The sequence below is a fragment of the Athene cunicularia genome (assembly GCF_003259725.1).
Source record: "Athene cunicularia isolate RWA chromosome 3 unlocalized genomic scaffold, athCun1 chr3_part1, whole genome shotgun sequence".
Taxonomy (NCBI): domain Eukaryota; kingdom Metazoa; phylum Chordata; class Aves; order Strigiformes; family Strigidae; genus Athene; species Athene cunicularia.
Window position 1 is genome coordinate 6,324,781 of NW_020799097.1, and position 24,883 is coordinate 6,349,663.

Sequence of the window (24,883 nt, forward strand, 5' to 3'; positions counted from 1 at the left end):
CTTCACAGGTGGCTTCAGATGCCTTTTATTCATTCTAACCAAATTGGTGCTGACCTTCAGGTTATACTTTCCTCTAGGGACCTTGTACTTTCAAGTCAAGTTTGCTATTACAGAATTTTGCTTTTTTTGAGTTACCTCTCTTGGGGAATAAAAACCCAATGAAAACGAAACCACACACACAAAAAACCCCAAACACCAAATAATTAAACAGAAAAAAAAGGAGAGATGTAAATTGGGAGAAAAAAACTACAAGATATCTGGACAGAAATTGTGGACATTTCCAAATTTAAAAATTAAAATATGCACTTTTGGGTAACAACCAAACATGAAAGCTGATGGAATAATTTTAACTTATGGAAGAGATATTGAAACAGCAGCTAAGTTTGCAACTCTTGCGGAGTTAAGCATTTTGAGATAAATTAGAAGTTGGATGAATCATTTTCCAGCCATATAAATCATTAAAGTTTGTTAAATTGTTGATATCCATAACCGAGGTAATTCAACCATTTAATGAATTATACATTGTGTTATTTTCCTATGGATGTTACTGCCATAGTTTTTACTATTGTTGAAAGTCCATTTGTGTTTTTTTCTCAAATAATTCTAAAATAATGAACAATCTTTACTTAAAAGACTAAAAATACATGCCAGTTATTACCATACATGAAATCTGACAGCAGTTAAGGTGTTGGTATCTGAACTTATTTAACAGCTTCTTTGAACAACTTTTGCTATGTAATCTTTATAGGATTAAATATTTTTAGAATTGTGCAATTTGTTCTATAAGTCAGTCATGTTAAAGGAAAGCAAAAATGTTCTAGATATTAGATAACCAGTCTAATGGATAGTAATAGCTTTTCTTGCAATCGCTTTTCATTAGAAGCCAAACATCACAATTAAACTTTAATTGTGTATTCATGCAAGGACCAATTCTGAATCCTGTGGAGGAAATAAAGCTCAGTAGAAATTTTAGGTGCTCCAGTGGAACAAGACCCCAGTGTTGCCCATGCTCTAATTTTTCCATTACAGATGCATTTTATTTGCAAAAAGTCGGCACCGACTGTAGGCAGAGCAGGCCACATCTTCTCCTACCTACAGAGGCTGTGATACATAAGTCATAGTAGTTTATCGTGGCCCTGGATCTGATCCGGAGTTCTCTGCTCAGCGCTGTCCTGTAATTTGTGCACACCAGCACCAGGGAGCTGTAAGGAGTTACCAATCTGATTTCTTAGCACCAGGCACCACTTTGGCCTCAGTTCAAAGAGACCTGCAGAAAACAGTGACCTGGCCCAAGGGACTTGTTTTTCCACAGGTTCTAGCACAGGTTTCCATGCAGGATTTCCAAACATAGCAGCTTTTTGTCCTGAATGTCTGGTTGGCGAGTTTAGTATATCGGATTTGCAAAGTCTGTGAATAATTAGCCCACAAATTATGAATGCAGCAGGACAGCTTGATTTTTAAATAATAGGAGATGGGCAATCAGATGAGGAGCACAGACATGCCTGCTGGTATGGAATACCACAACGCAGAGTATGGGCAGCATTTAAAGTTCAAATTAAGAACGGTTAAGTCAGAGAACCTATCTGAAGGTGTAGGACAGGGAAGCAGCTCAGTGGTCCATCCATCCAGGGGTGGCTGGCAAATGAAAGTAGGTTAGTGCTGGGCAGCTTTCATTCCCGGCATTTATACTGGACCCGGAATGGTGCCATGGGTTGCTGTGTCCCCACCAAATGTAAAGGGCTCTGCAAAAAGAAGAAAATCAGTAGAAACATTTAAGTTAGTTCAGTTAATGGAATTATCATTGTGCTTTAACACTAGGATACAGGTTTGGAGCTTTGATCTTAGAGAACCAAGACCAAATACTGAGAGTATTTCTTGGCTTTGCTGAAGCCATCGAGCAGGACCTTCATGATTACTTTTTATTCCACTCACACTGACAGAGAATGGCACATGAGGTCTTAAGAAAATCTAATGGTTTTGAATATCTTCACCAGCATAACTGCCTGCGGGTGCAGACCCAAGCTACAATCAACTCCAGTGAGAGCTGGTGTGGCAACACAGCCTCAGTCAGGAAAAGACAACTTTCCTCCATGTTCTGGGTGGACTTTCTACCACTATTTGAGATCAGCATCTCACGTTCCTCAAGGAAAGAAGAGGAATTAAGTTCTCCAAGCTTCCAACTTCCAGCCTGAAGGGCAATCATACAAAGCCCATGTCACTCTAAACTTCTCCCTCTTCTCCTTGGCAGCTTAGCCATAGGGCGCGTGTGTCATGTTTAGGTTGTGACAGGTAGACATGCTCACTTAACAGTGGTCCGTGTTTGTGTGGAACAATGACGTTTGGAAAGCAGAAAGGACACAGTGCAAGTGGAGAAGGAAATGACTGCTGAGAATGGAGTCTGCGCCACTCTCCCTTAATGATAAAAACTTTCTGGGTCACAGTTGCTCCTTCAGTCTTTTCCTAATCATTTATTCTCCACTACTGAATATGTAGTGGAAAAGCACTGCAAGTGCTGCATCTGATTTTGTATCTTTAAAGTATTAATAATCCAGTTCCATATTCATTGGTTTTGTGAGTGGCAGAAAGCAATTATAAAATCTCTTGTAATGTTTAGGCAATGATGAGACAAAATACTCTTGTAGGCACTTTCTTGTATAGACCGTGCAGCCCTACTAATGGTGCTGGAGTTACTCTGGGTTTTTTGAGTTAAAATGAAGATTGAGCTATTCATTACATGTTTTATTAACACTCCTCTCAAAATTTTGCTTCATTATACATAACCACAGTTGAACATGGTTGTTCAGCTGAGCGTGATGAATGAAGGATCTAAAGATGTGTAGTGCTATACAAATGCATGGATCTTTTACCTCCTTTGGTACTGCATCCAAAAGCACAAATTCATATTTGTGTAGGAATAGCACAACGAACAACTGGATTTCCATGATAGCAAACCACCTGCAAGAAAAGGGAGGAAAACATTGGCCATCCAGCCTGACCATCACACCTGTGTTATCATCAGATAAGAAACGGGGTGTCTTTGACACATCTTACATTCCATGCTTTAGTTCTGCTTGAAAGTTTATCTTCAGTAGGAAAATATGCTGTAGCTTTGTTCAGCTTCACTACTCAGTGAAAAACATGAATGTAGCGGCTGCCCCTTCTTTCCAGTGAAACTTTAGACTGACAGTATCCCTCTGACACCCTATTTTAAAACAGCCCCTTATCATTATGGTTTTTTCCACTGTATAAACATTTATGTTCTTCTAACTCTTGCTGACTTGAAATAACTCCATAGGAGTGAGAAGACAGTCAAATATAGAAAAGGCTATATGACTAATTGTGCTATATAAAGTTATATAATGCAGCTGGGAGCCTGATGACATCAGAGTAGCTGTGACAGCGGGAGTTATTATTTAATGCGTCAGCATTAGAATGCAGTATGAGACCCAAGGGCATGATTTTTTTTCTGTAACACTCTCAAGAAAGGTCTTTCTTAGTCAATACAGAGAAGAGTTCAGATAACTGCAGGTAATCTCCTCTAGGCTATTATTTTTTTAATGTTGATATTTACAAGAGCTTTATGCATTCAGGCACCTGCATGCACCTATCCCAGGTCATGGGATTACTCACTTGCAGAATTTAGACCTAAGTCTTCAATACCTAGTTAAAATAGTAATACTACCTTTCTCTTCTACACAGTTTGTCTTCCATTATCTGAGAGATGCTGGAAAACTTGGATGAAACAGCTATTGGGGAATTCACTGGGGAGAAGACCACATGACTGCACATGGCATCAAGCCTGGATTTGGCCTGGCAGGTGTGAAGAGGAAGCTAATAAGCCCCACGAGACCCAAGCTAACTCCTTCAGAACCATCTAGATCTGCACACTGATCCGCCCTGTGCTCCAGAGCGGGAGGACACTTGTTTGCTTTGGTGTGGCTTTAGACCCAAATTACCTCTGTGATTTCACATTGGAATTACCTTGATATAGGGAGCTTTTGGTGACCTTGAGCTTGAGGGAATGCAGTGCAGAGATATTTCAATGGAAGTTAGCTCAGGTCAGACAGGACTTACTAGCCCAAACTCCATGCTGGCAGCACCACACAAAGGTGGGTTCCTTATGGTCACTGCATGTGTGCACAGAGTGGTGCCCAAGGTCCTGCCTCTGCGCTGTCCTCACTGGTTTGGCACGGATGTACCGTGATGCAACCAAATGCCAAAATGCCTCTAAGTTGCTCTAAAAGTGGAAAAACTGCATTTCCAGAGGGCCATCCTTCAAACACAAGCACAGCTGGATGCGGACCGAGCAGCTCTGACACTTCTGTACCCACGGCAGTGTTCATCTGCAGCCTGTCTGAGCGGCAATGGTTATCACCCGTAACCGACTGCAGCACTTCCCACCGTTAGATCCCAGAGCACTTCTCCCAGCAGGCTGCTGTTGTTATTCTGCTCTGCAGAGATGCTGAGACACAAGGACCATAAGCAACACACGGGTCTGAGGGCGGCCAGAGGGACAGTCCAGGAGGGAAAGGCAGGACTGTAGAGTCCCCGTATGTTCCCCTCTCCCACAGCACGTTGTACCAAGCAGAAACCAGGAGCTTTCTTGCAGCTAAATGCCTCTTACTTCCCACCTGTTTTTCATATTCATGACTGAGTTCCAGAGCAGTTCTCCTGTAAAAACTCTGAGTCACTGATGCCTTCCCGTTTTATTTAGTGACAAGGGGGGTTGACAAAGATGTGCTTTCTGAATCTTGCCCCCAGTGTGTTGCTACGTATTTGTGTTGTGCTGGAACCCAGGAGCCCAGCTGTGGATTGAGGTCCTGCAGTAAATGGAGTCTGAGAATGAAATTATGGCCGTTGTGCTGAAGTGTTTACAATGTCAGCGTAAGGTAGGAGACAACAGAGGGAACCATGCAAGATAAGCACAGTCACACAGGCAACAGTCACCTGGTTAGACAAAAGTAGCTTCACTGACATCAGATTTTTCCTTTGTGTAAAAAAGATGGCACAGAAATGGCTTTGTGGGAGTTCTTCCCATATTAGTTTGCTGGAATATTTGTCAAGTAACTAATTACCTAGCTTTCAGTTTGATTAAATTAGCTATTAATTTCATTATAAACTTTTGAAATGGAGAAATTAAATGGAGAAATTTCATTTATAAATCCCCGTACTGAATTAAATGCAAATGCATCTTAAACTTGAAATATCATTGTTTCATTCAGTCATACCAAGGAAATATGAAACCTGGGGTCTAGATACATTCCTTGATTTAATTTAATTTTTTCCAAGAGCACCACAGTTTTCCTTTAGAATTATTGTTGAAAAGCATGAAGGTGTGTGTTACCGTGTGGACTGTCAAAGGGTTTGAAAGGAGTTTTTGTCTGTCAGCAAGAAAAAGATTCTCCATCCGTTGTCTATGTAGAAAAATTTTCTTTATAACCACAAACTTATTTTAAAGATGTTATCAGAGTCCAGAGAGCAACCTGAACAAAAATAGGTCAGTGTATATAAACAAGCAGCTTTCAGAAACACAATTTTGCAGCTTGTCCTGTACCTGCGGATGCCTCTTGTGAATTCTGCTGTCACCCTTGCTGGGATCGAGGCTGTGCTCGTTTTTATCTCAGGAATATGGTACAAGCCACAGAGGTACAGCAGTGAGTGAGCACTTTTCTCTGGCAGGCCTAAATGGCCAATGCAGTATTATTCATTTTATTTATATCTTTATTGCCTTCACAGAGTTTATCTGACACTTATGTCCAGCCATGGGTGCAGATTCAAGAACGCAGATCCTCTGCGACATCCTCTAGACTCCTTGCTTCACATGGGATTCTAGAGTTAAACTGACCAGTTTTAAGGATTCTTGGTTACTTGCATCTTAGAGGAGACCAGGTTTGGAAGGCAGAGAATTGAGCATAGAGATGTTTGAACACAGAAACGAGGAGCAGCTGGCTCCCTGGGACTTGTTCCAGGAAGAGGGACAGCAGAGAAAACAGCAGAAGGAATGCAGGAAGCATCGAGGCTGGCATTGCTGGAGGAGTGAAGACAGATAGGATCTGCAATTTAAGCCATCATACAATTGCGTGGGCTTTAATGCAAAGACAAGATTCCAACAGAGGGGAGCCAGTTAAGACATCCAAATATTAGTAAAGGTGTCAGTGGCATCATAGAGGATGGAAAAGGAGTCTCAGATCCAAGAAATGTTCTTTAGGTTAGTTTAGAACTGGTTTATGGCAACCTAACTGCAAACTGGCATGTTTGTAAGTGGAACAACTCTCCCTTGATGAAAAGATGCCTCAGCAGCAGCAGAGCTCAGCTGACTTTCCTCCCTGGGGGATATCCCTTGATATACTAGTCTCAGATTCTTCATTTACACTGTGACTTAACTTGTCTTTTCCAGGAATGAAACCACTTTCAAATCAGTTTAAACACGGTCCAGACAATACTGAACATTAGGGGACTGATAAAGAGCAAAGCAATGAAAACACTTTATTTCCAAGTGTAAGAGGAGCCCAGTTCAAGAGAGTTGTTCTCTGCAGGGTTTGGGAATAAATAAACCCCAGCTGTTTCACTGACCTTCCTGGACACTGATGCTTCCCTCCTCCGAATGCCACAAAGCTGTCCAAGAAAGCATTCTTCTCTAAATTTGCCTCTTTCCAACGATCCTGTGGGAAGAAATTTTTTTTTCCAAATCAGCCTTATATAAATAAAGCTTAACTTTATTTCTCCAGGCTAAAAATGACCTTGGACAGCTAATCCTCAATACAAAGTTGCACTAATGCCATTTTTTTCTATGCAACCTGTTAGAGTCTGGATTCAAAAGTCAGCACTGACTCAGGGAGAGAAATGAAGGTCCCATCTGAAACCTATTTAGGTGCCTCAAAGTGCTGGAGAGGTTTTCAAGATCACCCCTAAAGCATTCTTCCTATACCTCCCCATTTTTCTAAATCCCACACCTTGAGCTATTGAAATTCCTATAAAAATGTGACTTTCTTCTCTTAAATATATGCACATTCAAAGCAAATGTTCAACCAGCACCTTCGCTCAGCCACAAAATTGTATCACAGCACACAAATGGCTCATGCACGTCTTGCACACAAGCCATTTCTAAGAGGCTGTGCACAGACAGAGGGAAGGTCTATCAGCTGTCACATGAGAGAAAGGCAAGGACTGCACAGCCCCATGATCAGGTGCAAGTCAGTGTGTGAGAAAATGAACTCTGCCCAACAAAACCAGCCTGTCTGTACCCAGAGGGGTCCCTGCTCCATCCTGAGTTGCTTTAAAAGAGGAAGAACACATGGTACAAGACAATATGGGCTAAAGTTTGGGTTGTTGACACTGAGAGAAGTAAATCTCTTGAATGCTGGGTGACAAACTATACCAGCCTCCAGAAACTCAGCACAACTCTACCAAGGCCTTCAAGTAACACCCGGTCAAGTTTATGGTGGCTAAAACTCCTCTGATGAAGTTGTCTTAGAGAGGATGTAATCTTGTGTTTGGTTGTTGTTTGGTTGTTTTGTTGGTTTTTTTTCAGCTAGGGGTGTTTAGAGCTTTATGAAGAGGAAAACTGTCAGCATCAAAATCCAATAAAAGCAAGACAAAAATCTCAGCAGTGATTAAGCAAGGCAATACATTTGGAATGGCAATGTCCAAGGGGTACTCACCTATTCCTCATGGAAAAAGAGGGAGTTTCTAAAAAACGAGATTACTTGTTTTTTAGGAATAAAGCTACTAAAGAAATAAGCTGCTGCATCAGGGTTTCTGCTTTGGATTTCAAACAGGCAAGAATTGTTAGGAGGGATTTCAAATTGGTGAAGAGTTTGCTAGAAGGGAAGTTTTGTTTAAATTACTCCTTGATGTATTTCTATAAAAAAGACAAACTGTTCTATATCGGATGGTGCTAAAAAGAGCAGTTACAAGCCTGCCCACGCGACCACCTGGAGTGGAATAATAATCAAGAAACTCTAGATGAACTACTGCATTAGCAGAGCTAATACCTACCAGAAATCATCTGACTAGAAAGACCAATGAACCTGGGTGAATAAATGGAGATGAGCTTTTCAAACAAATGACGGGGAGAGTACTTGGAATCATAGACTCATAGAATTATTGGTGTTGGAAAAGACCTTTAAGATCGAGTCCAGCCATTAACCTAACACTGCCAAGTCCACGACTAAACCATGTCCCTAAGCACATCTACATCTTTTAAACACCTCCAGGGATGGTGACTCAACTACTTCCCTGGGCAGCCTGTTCCAATGCTTGACAACACTTTCAGTGAAGAAATTTTCCCTAATATCCAACCTAAACCTCCCCTGGAACAACTTGAGATCATCTCCTCTTGTCCTATCAGTTGTAACTTGAAAGAAGAGACCAACACCCACCTTGCTACAGCCTCCTTTCAGGTAGTTGTGGAGGGTGGTGAGGTCTCCCCTGAGCCTCCTTTTATCCAGGCTAAACCACCCCAATTCTCTCAGCTGCTCCTCATAAGACCTGCACCAGCTTCGTTGTTCTTTGGACATGATCCAACACCTCAATGTCTTTCTTGTAGTGAGTGGCCCAAAACTGAACACTTTATTTGGGGCCAGGCCTCACCAGTGCTGAGTACAGAGGGACAATCTCTTCCCTAGTCCTGCTGGCCAAACTGTTTCTGATACAGCCAGGATGCTATCGGCCTTCCTGGCCACCTGGGCACACTGCTGGCTCATGTTCAGCCAGCTGCTGACCAACACCTCCAGGTCCTTTTCCACCAGGCAGCTTTCCATTCATTCTTCCCCAAGCCTGTAGCATTACATGGGGTTCTTGTGCCCCAAGTGCAGGACCCAGCACTGAGCCTTGTTGAATCTCATAGAGTTGGCCTCATCTCATCACTCCAGCCTGTCCAGATCCCTCTGTAGCACCTTCCTTCCCTCAAGCAGATAAACACTCCCACCCAGCTTGGTGTCATCTGCAAACTTACTGAAGATACACGTGATCTCCTCGTCTAGATCATTGATAAAGATGTTAAACAGGAGTGGCCCCAAAACCGAGCCCTGGGGGACACCACTCATGACCGGCCATCAACTGGATTTAACTCTCTTCACCACAACTCCTTGGGCCCGGTCATCCAGACAGTTTTTTACCAGCAAAGTGTGTGCCCATCCAAGCCATGAGCAGCCAGTTTCACCAAGAGAATGCTGTGGGAAGCGGTGTCAAAGGCCTTACTAAAGTCCAGGTAAACTACAGCCACAGGCTTTCCCTCATCCTTTAAGCAGGTCACTTTACCGTAGGAGGAGATAAGGTTAGTCAAGCTGTTGGGCTCAACCAGTGGGATCTTTCCACAGTGAGCTCTGAATCAAGATCAAAGTGATATAAATTAGTACCATATTATTTGGAACATATAACTGAACTTTAAAGTCATGCTTATTCCTACAGGCTCCTCGCTTTTGTGCATATCTCTGCATACAAGGCCATCCTCCAGAATATGGGGAATACCAACTTTAAGCCAATTTGTCCATGTGCTTTTGTTGTGAAATAAGTTAAGAGGAGAAAAGAAAGCAAAATACCCACATTAAGAGTCACAACTTACAGGTTTGAACATTTCTGGGTCAGGAAAATATTTTGGATTCCTGTGCAACCAATATGGTGACAACATCAGCATGTCACCTGCAGGGACAGTGAAATTCTGAAAAGGAGAAAAACCTCTTAAGAAAAGAGAAAATCACACTTTCAGATCACAAAACAGTCCCTCCTTAGTACTTTTCTTCCATCAGCAGAAGGTCCTAACAGTGAAGGTGGTAAAGCCACAATAGGCATATTACATATTTGAAGCTGCTTCTTGCTGTTGCCATTTGTTTCCATAAGAAAGACCTAAACAGTGGAGAATGTGGAAAGACTATTTTTGTTGCCTTTTTTTTTTTCAGGTAACAAAATAGAAACATTATTTCTGTCTTTTCTACTCTTGATGTACCATGTGCTCTGGTATTTTTTACTAAATCTTTTGTTAAGCACTTCCTTTGATGCAAAGAAATTCATAGAAAGTCTTATATGACAGTAAAACTTAGGAGATTTTAGTAACTTCTTAAATAGGCATGAGTGCTGATTCCTTGAGAGAGTGTTTTTCTCCCAAACATTTATTTGTTAGGCCCCTGAATGCTGGCACTTTCTTTTTGAATGGAAGTGAAGAGGACAAACAGAAAAGAAGGCATTTTATCAGATCGCTAAATTGTGGTCCCTGTGTCTCATTACTATTTTATATACCATCAGCACAGTATCTCCAGCTCGATTCAATTAGATCTAAAATCAGTTAAAAATTGAAGGTAAGACTGTGAGCAAGAGAAACAAAACCACTCTTAAATTAATAAATTAATGGTGATGATGAATAAGTCTCTTAAATAGAATATATATATATATATATATATATATATATATATATATATGTGAGATTGTGGAATATCTCTACTGTTTTAATTTTATCCAGATCTACTGGAAGACCCCTTTCCAGACAAATCATATGGCATCCTTTTGGGGAAAAAAAACCCAGACCTCACCTGAATTTTTATTGGGTTTACTACTTTCTTGGTGATCGCACCTGGAGACCTCAGCCGTATGGCTTCCAAAGTGCACCATTTAATAAAAGGGAGCTTCTTAAGGTCCTCTTCAGAGACTTCTATGTTATCTTTACCTGTTGTGGCATGAGAAAGAAGACTCTGTGTAAAAATTAGATTTCACACTTGTTTTGACACCTGCTGACACATCTTGCTTTAGAACTTTTGACAGAATACCTCAAGACTTCAAGACCTTGTTTACACCCAGCAATTTTTGTGATATCTCAAAGTAAATAAATGGACCAAAATCAGTACAATTTAAGAAAAGCCACTGAAGATAATATAATAACTCCACAGTAGGTGTAGATATGGGATTGACCAGAAGAGGCTAAAAAAAGGCCATCTTGGAAGTTCAGAGTCCCTGACTTTTTCAGTACTTTGGCATGGAAATCTCTGGGACTGCAGGCACCAAGACAAGAAGCCGTGGCTGAGGTCTTGGGCTATGTTAACACTGGCAAATAAAACAGGGCCAGGAGAAAGGCTTAAGCACTGGTTAATGATTTTCCTTACTAGTTAATTATTGATATGTTCCTTGATATGGTTTCGACCCATGTCAACTAAGAGTCTTCCATGAAAGTCTAAGCATGGTTCAGGGGACTGCATATGTGAATGACTGCTCCCAGCAGGTGAATGTTTTTTGAGGGAAAGAGATTAGTCACAGGGAGAAATCATGCTGGACAAGCTGGCCTCAGATGAGAGAAAAGAGAACAGTTCCTGTCCTGTTTTTCCACAGAATAGCTGTAACTCTGGAGAACATCACACCATGAAAAACAGCTGAATTGAAAGACTCATCTGACCCTATCACAGATGCATGAAAAAAGCACAAGACTGATTAATACAAGTCTAGGTCTTAATGATAGGTGTGGAACAAAGAGACAAACACATATAGTTTTTTTGTCCGCCTTCTTTTGCTAACATAAAGGTGGTTTTCCTTAAAAATATGTCTTGAGTATATGCTGAGTAAAGAACTCAGCTGGACTCTGTTATCAGTAGTACCCTTAGCAGCAGCACTGATTATTTGCAGCTGTTGACCAAGTGTGCCATGTGCTGGGCCAGCACATAATAAGTTGTTTCTAAGTTCCAGAAGGACATGATTGGATTTATTACCTGCTTTGCCAAAAACAGAAGCCAGGTCTTCCATGATTTTCTTGTAAATGGAAGGATAAGAGAGTATGAAAGCAAGGGTCCAAAATGCAATCTAAACGGAGATGAAAGGACTTTAATTCAGAAATATGGAACAGCATTACAGTATCTTTGTTGGAAATCACAGAGGCAAGTGAAAACATTTGCACTTTTTTGTATGTACCTGTTGTAGTTGGGATGCACAGGGAGCTGTGCTTCCCGGGTAAATCCACATCTAAGGCCTCAGCTCCTGAGAGATTATGTCTAGTCATCTGCTGTGTACTTACCTTCAGTGAACATTATATAGCTTTGGCTTTGAGCTTTGAAACACAGAATCCTTTCTTTAATTTCAAATAACTCGGTGCTAAAATGAATTACTAAATCATTGTGTGTGATTAGATTTAGCTTCATGAATGGAAAAAAATTAAATAGTAAATTCCTACTAGTATTAGCAGAAATTAGGTTAAATAATTTGCAGAGCATTGTCACAGTGAGTCACACAAAAATGGGCAGGAAAAGTTTTAATTAACAAGCAAAACAAGCAGTAATATATCCCCTTTAGAAATAATTTGCTAACTGATTACGCAATGAAGTTGAAAATCAAGAAATTTAAGAAAGGAGAAAATCCTCTTAAGTTAGATGAAACCAGAAGGACTCGCAGCACTGCCAGGAGTCTCTCTCTTGCCGAGCTAGCGGGAGATGCAGTCTGCACGCAGATCTGGTCATGGGCCATCTGTGCTGGTGAGGGACGAGAACTCTTACTGTTATTTTCCAGATAGCCCCACGTGGATGCAGCCCTCCTTCTGCAAAACAAACCTGTCAGCTTAGTTTTCTTCTACAGCATGGATGCTGTGGCTTCACTCCATGGGCTAAAGGGAGGGATAAATTAATTGTTTCAGATAAAAGGGTTTACCATGCTTGTAAAAAATCCCCCTGGAAGTCGAAAGACCTTTTTTCATCATTCCAGTCACCAGAACAGTGGTTGTGACTATTCTGAGAAACAACAAAATATCTGTATGTCTATTTACAGCTGAGTATTACAGAAGTAAGTAATGATAGTGTTGTGGAAGGAATGTCAGTTATCCTGATAACAGACAGCAGGCTATGCCTCTCACTTATACCAACATGTGAATCCACAGAAACCTCACTGAAATGGATTAAATTCCTTTAGGGTAAATTCTAGTAATATCCAGTCTACAAAAACCATAGATATATCCATCAGGAGTACATATAAAAATAACTCACTATCATTTTTTTTCTAAATCACATCTGTAACGGACATGACTGCACTAGAAAGAGCTTAGTAGTCATGGTAAATAAAGGATGTTTTTGCTGCTATGGATTTTTCATCTGAGAAATTCCTATAAATGTCTTTGGTCAGCATAAGATGTGTTAGATATATTGGGCTTGTTAGTATACATATATCTGTATCATTAATCCATCAAATCCTTTTCTAACAGGGACAAAACTTAAGCTGCAGTAGAATCAAACTATTGCTTTTCTTCCCCTGAAGCAACACTGGCGTTTGTACAGCAGATCCCCCGAAGCCAAAGAGTCAGACTGACTCAAGGATTTACACACAGATGAAGTTATTCTATATTATACTTTTGATATTCCTTACAGTTGATAACACTAGGCTATTTAAAATAGGCTCTCTACTATAATACAGCCATGGTGCTTCAAAATAGAGTTATATGCTCTTCACATCTTAAGACTGTGATCTTAATAGCTATGAAACTTATGTTCCCGAAATGTTATGATAGGGGACATCATGATTTGGGAAAAATACAAGAAGAGCTTTTTTTGTCATTGCTTCTGACATTGCAGCCTGGGTATATTTGGAGCGATGCATGTGGGCGTGATAATCCCTTCTTTGGAATACGTGCAGTGTGTGTGACCTCTGGTTCAAAGTCTTTGCTTCCCAAATACAGGCTTTTGAACAGGATAGAGAGAAGGTGTTTCTCTAGCTGATGTACTTACAGGGACAGCATTTGCTTGGGAAGCCCAGAGCATGAGGAGACCATAATTGGGAGCTAGATGTTTTCCTTGCAAGTTATCCAGGAGATGTTGCAGTAGTGTCTGTTATAAATAAAAGATAATAATGTGTATTTCCAAAAATACATTAAAATCTAGTTTAGGGTAGGGCTTACTAGAATTCAAGGATGAAGTAATATTAGTTATGGTTTTTTGCAGCCACAAAATAGAGATGACAGCTGTTAAGCGAAAGTGAGACTCGTAGGCAGAGGGCCAGAAGAAGTCAGTGCACCACGTGGATCCCTACTGAATATTTGCACTGCCCTCCATTTTCTTAAAGTTTTTAAGGGAATTTGTTCCCTCACTCACCATTGTTGCTTGTATGTGGAAGAAAGAAAAAAGAAATCTCTATTCTTTTTTTAATTCCTGCTCTACTTCTCTACTTTAAAGAACCTGAAAATGGGACTGAGTAAGTTGAATGAATGGAAATGAAGCAAATGTTCTCCCTGTTCCTGCCAAAAGGGTGCTTGTTAGGAAGAGATGGTCCAGTACATCAGTGAACTCCTAGTTTCAGGTGCTTTGTTAGTGACTTAACCAGTGATTTCAATGGCTTGATATTCTCTGAAACTATAGCAACTGTGTAATGTTTTAGGATCAACTTTTGTTTATAGTATTTCCTTAAATACAGGGCAACCATGCATTCAAGGCAAAGCTTCCTGTCTACTTTTCAGAGGGGAACAGGCTGCCCTTGGATAAAAAATGATCACTTTTTTTTTCAAATTCCTACCCAATCTAAGACGCAGAGTTCATGCCTCCTACTTCCTGCACCTCCTTACCTCCCACCATCCCCTCTCCAGCCCTCTCTTTCTTTCCATTATTCTGGTTTATTTTATGAAAGAAATTGTGGTATGTAAAGCTTTTAAAGTCTAAATAAAACCTGGTTTGTTTAATGATCTGTTCTATAACCATTTGATAGATCAAAATTCCCAGGCCAGTCTGCCCTTGTGTTTGTCAGCCATATAGACAGAATTCCTGCCATAGCTAAGGAGAATAACCAGGGGGACAACTTATCACAGCTTTGACACAATCAATATTTAGGGTACTTGGCTTCCAATCCAGTAACCTGCTATTTTCTACTAGTCTGGCTGCTGGAGGATCTACTCAGTCTACACCAGGGTTTAAAAATAGCACATGTAAGGTTTTGAAATTTCACAGCGTGGTGCCCTCAGAGAAACCACTGGAGAGGTCTTTCTCTCTCCTCTTTCAACTGCTTTCTGCAACTGCAATACTGGAGGCTGGCAATGGGTCATAGCTCTGAACCCCTGGCTTAGCATTTCCCAGAGGAAGATGCTAGTTCTCAGAGTTGTAGGAAATAAACTAAACTGAGGAGTAGAACTCAAAATTATGGGTCTGTCCTAATGTAGGTGACAGCAATACTGGACAATTAAGGTACAGCTATCAAAGCTGACATATTTGGCTTATTTCTACCAATACTGAAGTAATTCAGTGTGTCCAGTTTGGTCCCTGCCATGCAGAAAAGCTGTGGACGAGCTGGAGAGGGTCCAGAGGAGGGCCACAAAGACAATCAAAGGACTGGGAGGCCTGCCCTATAAGGAAAGGCTGAGAGAATTGGGTTTGTTCAGCCTTGAGAGAGAAGGTTTAGAGGACACCTTATCACCATGTTCCAGTATTTAAAGGGTGGCTGCAAAGCAGATGGAGACTCCCTTTTTACAAGGAGTCACATGGAAAAGATGAGGAGTAATGGGTATGAGTTATTCCTGGAGGGATTCAGATTGGACACAAGAGGAAAATTTTTCCCAATGAGAACAATCAGCCACTGGAATAATCTCCCCAGGGAAGTGGTGGATTCCCCAACACTGGACACTTTTAAGATTCAGCTGGACAGGGTGCTGGGCCGTCTTGTCTAGACCATGCTTTTGCCAAGAAAGGTTGGACTAGATGATCCTTGAGGTCCCTTCCAACCTGGTATTCTGGGAAATCCTGCCCTCCATTCCTTCAGTCAGAATATACAACAAAGTCATCTTATTTCATAGCCGCGGATGTTTACCTTGGACGTGGTCTCTGAAGGGTTGGTTCTTTCAGCATCTGACACCACTTTCTCAAATAATTTTAGAAGCCATTTTTTGGATTTTGACCAGTTTCTGTAAAGAAAAGCAACAAACAAGAAGCACTTAACTAAGTCAGCACAAACCAACATTTCCTTTTCCATGAGAAGGACTCCTTGGTTTCTTTCCAAAAGCCCTGGGGCAGCAGTCAGTTGATGAATAGTAAAATGTCAATCTGACTGTCAGTAGTGTTGACTTCACCTTGGCCCAACCTCATCTTGCAGCCAGGACCTGTGACTGCAAGACTCCTAGATTTTCATATCTGTTCTACGACAGGTTTGCACTGTGGCTTTGGACAATTGCTTTTCAAGAATGACCTCCCATTAAGGAAATAAAGACCGCATTTTTAGAGCTTCCTTACTTCTTTCTGAAGGCTATTTTGAGGTGCTCAAAGCACTGTCATGGCCATGAGAGCACTGACAGGCTCTCTTCCTTGGAGCCTAGTTGCCTCTACCCAAGGTCAGCTCTGTGACAGTGCAGCCATCTGGGAAAACAGCTAAGGTGTGGGAAAGAGCAGAGAGATGCCTTGTTGGGGACCCCTCGGCTTGGGACTCACGTTTAGGCTCAGGTCTTTATCCTTTGCCCAGTTCTGCTGCTCCCTGACAGGTCCAAGCTGAACCCTGCCCACCTAAGCAAGGTTGTTTCTGCTTTATGCCAGGAAAATGCATGGAACAAGGTCAGAACATTTTTAGAGCACCTAGCTGAAAGCCTTGACCCCAGGGTTACCATAGATAAAGACAGCGCGTCATCCTCCAGGGGAGATGTCTCTTGTGGTTGATATCTGAGCAAGCAAAATGGCTGTAATGGGTAAACCACGTGCATCAACTCCACCCTGTTACCTCAGGAAGCACTCAGGCATCTGAGAAGCATATTCAAAGTCCTCATCATACTTTTGAAAATGTACTTCAAACTCCTTGATTTCGCTCTGACTTGTCGGGCAGATGCCTTTTCCAAACAAAGTGTTCACCACTGCTGGATACATGACATGCCTGCAAGGACAAGATCTTTGTGATTTACAGGCCATGGGGAAGATACTGCAGCAGTTTCAGGTCAGAATGCAGCATTCTGAATCGCCAGCACTAGAAGTGTGGGACTCAAGTGTCATGCCAGGATGGAAGGGGTAGCACAAGGCTCATACCTCACTCACATCCTTATTGCAGATTTTAAGCAGAGGCTGGGAGATACACAGACCTCAGGCTCGTCCTCTGTATGTGGCTGAACCTCATCAGTTTGTGTTTGGTCACTTGAGCAGTGGCAGAAAGGTTCTGGGTGCTGAGGTTCCCTTCTCCCCATTAACCACCCCTCTTATTTCAGGTTAGCCCATGTGGACCTTCTGGGCATTGCACAAACCCTTCTGCAACCAGGCACCTGAGAAATCCTTCTGGCTGCAGCTTTGCTGGACAGACCAATGCTTTTTTGTTTTCTCTTTGTCTCACTCCTTCCCTGTTTGCTCCTCCATTATCCTGCACACTCTGAGTTCCTTCCTCAGACCACTTCACCTGTATTCTTTAACTCCAAGAAACCTTTATGCAGTCGTAGTCACTGCTAAACACATATTTCAAGCAATGGCTCTTTTACTATGCTTTTCTACAGATCATAAGGAAGATGGAGCCACCTGCTGGCTCTATGGATTTGATTTCGCAGCAGCTAAATAACGATTATCCAGGGCGTTGCATTCCAAGTCTTCTATCCTGTGTTGTCTGAACAGGTCACGCTCAGAACAGTTTTACTGTGGATGACTCTTATGGATTTTTTAGTTTATCATCTAGCTTATGATTATTTTTTTTTTAAATTGTAGACAAATAGCAGCAGATTCGGATTTGATGCCCCATGTCCATGACAGCCATGGCAGTGGGAAGAGCGCCCCATTCCCCACGGCTGCAGCAGGGATGCAGCAGGGAGCCATGTGAGCCTCGTGTATGACTTGTACACCCATGTCACCACGGGTGCCCGTGCCGTGGTGTGGACCATGGTCTGTGCTGGTGCCAGTACAGCACAGAACAACAGGTCCGTCCCTGCCCTCAGAAACTCGAGCCCGGGTAAAAGGCCACAGATGGATTCAGCCAGGGGAATAACAAGTAAATGAGAGGCAATATTAGCATAGCAGGCAGTGACGCGGCACGCCACCGATTCGATGACTGTCCGTTTTTTCACAAGAAGCAGATCTGACTCTGATGTCAGAAGACAGGTGGGGGGAACACCATGGGACGTGGGGGTTTGCACCCCATTACTGAGACCAGGGGTACTGATGGCTGGGAGGTTTCAAAGACCGTTTTCCTCACATTTTTCCCCAGTTAATCCAAACTGCAGTGATTGAAGTGACAAGTGCTCAGTCACTTTTTAGCTGCAGTAAAAAGCTCTATCTTAGATGTATTATGTAGAAAAACTCAGCAAAAGTCAACCTGAATGTGAGGTCTTAGAAACAGGTCCAAGGCACCCGCAATATTCAACTTATAGCCCTGATGGACAGGAAAGATATAGGTGTTGTCCCAGACAATCAGGAAGAAAGAGGAGTTAAAAGCTCTGTTATCATGTGAAATTGTCAGTAAAGGGATTTTGTTACATGAAGGATGAAGTTCAGGCAGCAGTCAGTTGCAGAGGTCTTATTTAAGTTTTGGTCTAGGCTTGGCCCAAAACATACATGGAAAGTTTTCATCCTGCTGAAGATCAAGCATTTTGTCTGTTTGTAAGTTCTTTATAAATATGGAAGTTTTTACCCCATCTTTTGGGAAACAGGGTTTGTTGAAAGGTGCTAGTTTTTCTTTTTTCTTCCAAATAGGTAATTCAGATGTCTCTCCTAGCTGGGAAAAACACCTTTAGATGAAACCCTGTCCACTCTGTGACCCCTATGAAACTGTGAAGCAGTGGTGAATATCCTGATGCAGCTTTACCTGAGAGCCTGAGCTACACCAACTTTACAGTATCATCTCTGCTCCCATATAGGATACGTATGTGTTACAGATGTGCTCCAAAAATCCCTTACCTTACCAGGTCATTGAGGTCGCCTGTGCCCTCCGTGCCCAGGTGTGCCATGTGCTCATGTAGTTCCTTACACAAAGTGCCCGTGAACATGTGCAGATTCGAAGGACCCATTTTCCCCTTCATCATGCTGTAGAGGTTACCGTGGTTCTGATAAAATGCTTCTGCAGGGACAGAAACTATATACAAAAAGAAACAGAAACATTTTGGAATTCCTGTCTGTGTGATTTCATGTGGATATAAGCCCATGAGCTGTCAGAGCATGCCACTGTGGATGGGGTATGTACCCCATCCCTTTCTAATGACTGTTGTCCCGCAGGGTAACAAATTATTGCTACAAGATGGTTTTCAAATTACGTGATAGGACAATGTGCTATTGCATCAAACCTGGTACACACAGGTGGCACATCTAGCTGCAAAAAAAGACATGATCTCAAACCGGGGCTGCTTGATGATAAAAGTAGTCACAGTCCTTGGTTCAAAAACCTTTGATCCCTTGAGACTGAATCCAAATCACTTTGCAGGCTTACAGTGCTTGATCCACATGAAGGAATTTCATTTTGCCTTCATTTTGTAGCATGGTCATGGGTCAAGATGAGCATTTAAGGCATGATCAAAAAGGCAGTGGGCTTTGGATTGGCTTTAATGGTCCTGGGTAACTAGATATTATTTCCATTAAAAAAGAGGTAGGTCTCATTTACCTGCATTCTCGACAGCTTGTTGTACTGCCTGTTCAAAGTTTAAGTCTTTAGATTTAAAAAATGCTTCAGTTCCTTCTTCCTCAGTCACAAAAGTAAACCGTTTTCCCACAGCAAATACCGTGAATACAGGCCCATGCTGGAACAAACAAAGATTTCATATTACTGTATTGTTAACACATTTGATGGGAGCCCCAACAGGACTTCAGTGCTGCTGAGAGGTTAGGAGGGAGGATCTGGTCCCTCCTGCTCTCTGTACACCCTGGCTCAGAAGTGCACAAAGATGAACATGAATCAGACCAAAATCTGTAGACTTACAGACCAGAAGGGAACATCACGGGGGCCTGCCTGACCTCTTGCAGAGTAGAAGAGATTCCTTCAATGAGATTAACATTTTATATTTGAATTACACTACAGTTCAGACAGTACAACCCACCTGGATTTGAAGAACTCAAGTGATGGATTATCTACTGCATCTCTTGGCTGTCAAAGTACCCACATCATAAAAATCCATAATCCTACCTATTTCAATCTACATTTTTTAACAAAACCTCCCCACTCCTGAATCTTTTTAATGTTTGTTTTTTCTTCTTTTCTAGTTTAAAGGTTTTGCTAATACCAACTACTTCTTTCTTATACAGCTGTTGAAAGATTGCCAAAATAGCTAACAAGCTTTGAGCAGAATATATGGAGTTTGTTGAGACTTATATTCAGGGAAGGTTTTTGATGGCATAAATCATTCTTTCATTTCCTCTTAATCTAATGTCCTAGACCCCTCTCAAAACTTTCGGCAGTAAGTATTCACTTCTGAATTACTGTATTATGAAAAAGATCGCTGATATTTGTAGACACTCTAAACTAGCAAACAAATGTGCAATATCTACTGGCTGTCAGGTTTAGACATTAAAAAGATCAAAATTAGGAAATGAAGCATCTTTAACATCTTTTTTTTTAGTCAAGGCGATTTCTGCTCACAGGCAAAAACCTTGGAAATCAAAAGCTCAGCATTTACATTTATATGCACAACACCTTCTTTTGACAGTTCTTGTACATATGGAAAGGTTTAGGGTTTCATAAAGTCTCTGGACACAGCAAGGAACTTGATTTTCTTTTCCAGGCTACATTGCTGACAAGGGTGAGAAAAAGTTTTCTGTTGACCTGTTTGGAGTACTGAAAAGCCTTAAATCCACCTTGCTCGCATGGTTTATGTCATTGAATTTAACCATGCATTAACATTTGACTTTTGTTGTCTGTGTCTGTTCTTCAGCTTCATCAAAAGCTCTTTGAAGCCAAGGAAAACATTCCTCTTGACATCAATTGAATTTTGATTGTGTCCTTCAACTGTAAATTATTAAAGAAAGAATGACTGTTTAAACTCTCTGGGTGATAATAAATAAAATATTGTTTTAATAATAGCTAAATTGATAAGGTTGCTTTTTTATAGATAACAGCCTGTCCTCAGCATCAGGCTGGATAACAGCCAGTGAATTTGAACTGTGTTTGTTTTTAAATTAGATTTTTTAAATTTTACACTAACATTAAAATGTACTTAAACTAATTTAAAATAATATTAAATTTGAACTAATAGCAACTTGCAATATCACTTAATTATTCGATTAAGGTCGCACTCAAAGTCTGAACACTTTATTTTAGATGATTACATGTGAGCAAGATGGCTAAGCTCCGTTATAGACGATAGAGATTGAGTCTACACAGTCAGGGGAGCCTAAAAACCAATTAATCTGAGCAGCTACTGCACACATCTATTTTTGAAGGTGAGCTGAACCCCTAGACTCCACTGATAGGACTGACTACATGTCCACTGACCATCAGTAAATCTTGGATATCTTGCTCACCTGTAAACACCTACGAAAAAAATCTGGTTTTGACTCTCATCCAATTTTCTGCAATCTTTTTAGAATAATTAAAATTAAAATGGAAATTAAAAAAGCTCCATAAAGGACCTCCAGAACAAGTCCTTTTCATTGAACAGCACAGTGATGATGGATGTTTAAAGACACATCTTTCAGAAAGCAGAATTTTCTGTCCAAACAGGACAAATAAATATCTGACAAAAGAAATGTAAAATTAAAATATTAAAAAAGGTTTGAGGATCAAACTGCCAACGGCAATCTCCATTCCCAACATTAAACACTTTTCTGAACATACCAGAATTGGGAAGTGAATCCCAGTGTGTTGCTAAACCTGATAAATGCTCGATGTGTAAAGAAACCAAGTGGGGACACAGTCTGATTAGTGATTACATCAGGTTAAGACAAGTCCCACCCTGGAGCCTTTCACTGAGAGTGATGGACTGAGACCTTGTTTCAAAGGAAGTATTAAGTAGAATAGACTTAAACAAGTGCTAGTTAAATCAGTGATAAATATTTCAATTTGAAGTTCCAGAGGGACTAAAATATGAAGTTGCAGAACTACCTAGTGTGACCTGTTAAACCACCCTCAGCAACAGGAGGATGGACAGGCAAAGGTGGTGCCTTTCTAAAGGGCTCCTGAAGGAGGACCTGGGAAGCTTTAAAGAGTCATTCCAGCAAATTTTCACAAGTGTTATCAAAGACCAGGATAAGCAGTGGATAAATAGGATGTACTGAGGAAGAGCCCAGTACAGCTTTAAGAAAGACATAAGGCTGTGTGGCCTTAAACGTCTTCATAATTCATTCCTTAGAAGAAATTAAAAGCTTGCACGTAATCTGGAGTCATTTGGGAGGCTAAACTATGAGGAGACCTAGAAACATCACAGAAGAAGACGGCCTACAAGAATCACATTCTGAAGTGACCTCAAGATCTATTCTACAAGTGTTAATAGTTAATTTAGAGCTCTCATCTTGCTAGGAAAGGAGCGGAGAAGGGACAGCAAATATCTAAACTCATCCTGTGCTCACACCTTCAATTTAATGTGTGTCTGCCCATTCCATCTCAGCAGGATTTACTGAGCTTAGAAAAGGCAAAGGGACGGACAGCAAGCATGAATCAAAGTTTCAGTGAAAGGAGACTAAGTGGACTTAGCTCCAAGGAAAGGTGAAAAGAAAATAACTGTTCCATTCTCAGTAAAAGCTACTGGGCACCTATTAGATATTAGCTATCTTCATATGGTTCGTGGTTAAATTATGGATTCATTGCTGTGGGATGCTGTGCAAGACAAAATTATGCACTAGGTAAAAGAGGGATTAAGCTATCATAGTCAGATCATCTGGATGCCAGTTCCAGCCTAAGAAGTCCTTAAACTGTTGATGGCCAAAGCTGGGAAGGAAAAACAGAAGGCTGCGTACTCTCATCTGGGGGTGCTCCCTACACCCTGTTACCCAGCATCTAATAACAGCTGTTAATTGAGACAGACACCTGAATAAGCAGATTTCTCTGTCCTGGTATAATTGTGCTGACGTTTCTAATGTCATGAAATCAGCTACTGGAACAAGCTGTCAAGCAGTTCTGCATTTACCATGGTGTTATGGGTGGGTATAGCCAATGAAGCGTGGGTATAGCCTGACAGCACTGTGTCTGAAATAGTGTTTAAGGAGATCTGATGACATATAGAGACAGAGAAAGCAAAATAAAAATCCTGTTAGGATTTAGGGCTATGAAGTTGCTTTCACTTATGAAAGTTTCTTTTTTCCCAAAGACTGGGAAACACCACACAATACAGCAGTGCCATGAGGAAAGGCCGTTCTGAGCTTACATGAAAGTAACACTCCAGAGAAATAAAAACTTCAGAAGGATGTCCTCCAAAATCCCACGGGAAGGAAATCAGGGAAACAGCCATTTTTCCTACGGGCACTGCCAGGCAGGGAGCAACCACTCTTGGCTGAGATAGCTGCAGTCATGCCAGGAGCTAGGTGCCCTGGGCTGGTTTTCTCTCCCTTGGCACGCACACACACACACACACACACAAGTTCGATGCCATGTCCCCTCTCTGTCTCGAGGCCTTTAGCATTCTGGTCTTCTGAGCATGGGACCAGGGTCACAGACTGTTAGTGACTCAGCTGTGGACACCGTCTGCAGAAATGCTCCACCAGAAGCCTTGTCCTCTTCTCCAGCCTGTTTCCCCTCCATCAAACCTCACGCAGGATGCGTGTCCCCTGCCATGTAACCCAGCAAGCCACCCCTCACACAACCACACACAGAGAATAAGGCTGAGAGGCATTTTGCTGAGTCCTGAGACACGGCACCATGTCCCACATGCAGTCAACAGACTGACAGTGATGTATGGATCCACAGGTCCATACAACAGGGCAGAACAATCTCATGGGTTTAACTGAACTCTTCTTGTTAGCTTAATTAGCAAACTGATGAGAAGCATTTAAAATTCCTTATTAACTCTTATGTTTGCCAGACAAAGTGGGGAACCACATCCTTGAACCCCTCAATAAGCAGCTCTACCTGTATTTTAGTGGCTCCAGTTACCCCCCCTGGCCTGTCTCAGACTGCCTGCAAAACTACTTGAACTAGCCAGGCAGCTTTAGGAGGAAGAGGTGGTATCTTTTATTAGACCAGAGATTAAGTATTTTATTAAAGCAAGAGATCTTTCTTTTATTAGACCCACCCATGACACAAGGGGAAAACCAGACAATTCTTCCAGCCTACGTCTTCTTCCGTAGGAGGAAAACAGAAGCAGTGAACTTCACGCAGGTTGGAAGAACTTCAAGCGCAGATTTGAAGTCCGGTGTGTTACTCCAGGACTTGAAAGAAAAAGCAGCGAGGAGTATATACAAAAGGGGCAATAATAAGAAAACTCTTTAAGAAAGAAAAAGAAATGAGTATCACTTTGATCACTTTGACAGACTGAAGGATTAATCCGGGAGGGGGCGAGGGGGCGGGGAGAATTAATTGCCAAAGCATCCCCTGAAGGTAATGTTCCTATGGAGGTGAAGAGGTTTCACACTGCCTGGACCCTGATTCTACACTAGCTTTTATGAGGGCAGCTTGCTTGCACTAAGGACACTTTACCCTGTTCTGGTAATATTAAGGAGCTTGTAATGATTGCAGATGTATTTTGCAACCCCTGTAATGCCTGTTAATGACCCCTTTGGCAGCAGCACATGTTTTCTTTGGCTGTACCATGCTACAGTGCCTACTCCTTTAACAGGGAGCAGGCAGGAAAAGGCTTATCTTTCCTGGCCTCAGCACATGGTGACAGTGTGGGAGGTGGGGAGGGAGGGAGACATGCCTGGGGTGTTTAAGGAGAGGAAGGGGAGAACAAGAGAGTATCGCTCGCCAGGGACAGGGAGACTGCGGGATGATCCTGCTGCAGGCAGGCAGGCACATGGGGGTGATGCATGGAAAGGTCCCTCTTACCCAGGGGGACCACAGGGAGAGGTCAAAACTCATAAGGACACTGAGGTGCTGGACTAAGAAAAAAAAAAAAAAAAAAAAAAAAAAAAAAAAA

General features: G+C 41.7%; 1 protein-coding gene across 1 annotated transcript in view; it reads right to left on the reverse strand.

Moving 5' to 3' along the window:
• Positions 1 to 24,883, reverse strand: part of LOC113478761 (24-hydroxycholesterol 7-alpha-hydroxylase) — a 27,058-nt gene continuing 2,175 nt past the window's right edge. The window contains exons 2-12 of the mRNA XM_026846221.1: positions 19,486 to 19,621; positions 18,789 to 18,963; positions 16,645 to 16,794; positions 15,748 to 15,841; positions 13,686 to 13,784; positions 11,691 to 11,781; positions 10,527 to 10,660; positions 9,566 to 9,661; positions 6,574 to 6,662; positions 2,868 to 2,955; positions 1 to 1,742 (exon numbers count right to left, since the gene is read on the reverse strand). Of these exons, the coding sequence (XP_026702022.1) occupies positions 1,671 to 1,742; positions 2,868 to 2,955; positions 6,574 to 6,662; positions 9,566 to 9,661; positions 10,527 to 10,660; positions 11,691 to 11,781; positions 13,686 to 13,784; positions 15,748 to 15,841; positions 16,645 to 16,794; positions 18,789 to 18,963; positions 19,486 to 19,621 (1,224 nt within the window). The 3' untranslated portion in view covers positions 1 to 1,670. The remainder of the gene's footprint in view (positions 1,743 to 2,867; positions 2,956 to 6,573; positions 6,663 to 9,565; positions 9,662 to 10,526; positions 10,661 to 11,690; positions 11,782 to 13,685; positions 13,785 to 15,747; positions 15,842 to 16,644; positions 16,795 to 18,788; positions 18,964 to 19,485; positions 19,622 to 24,883) is intronic.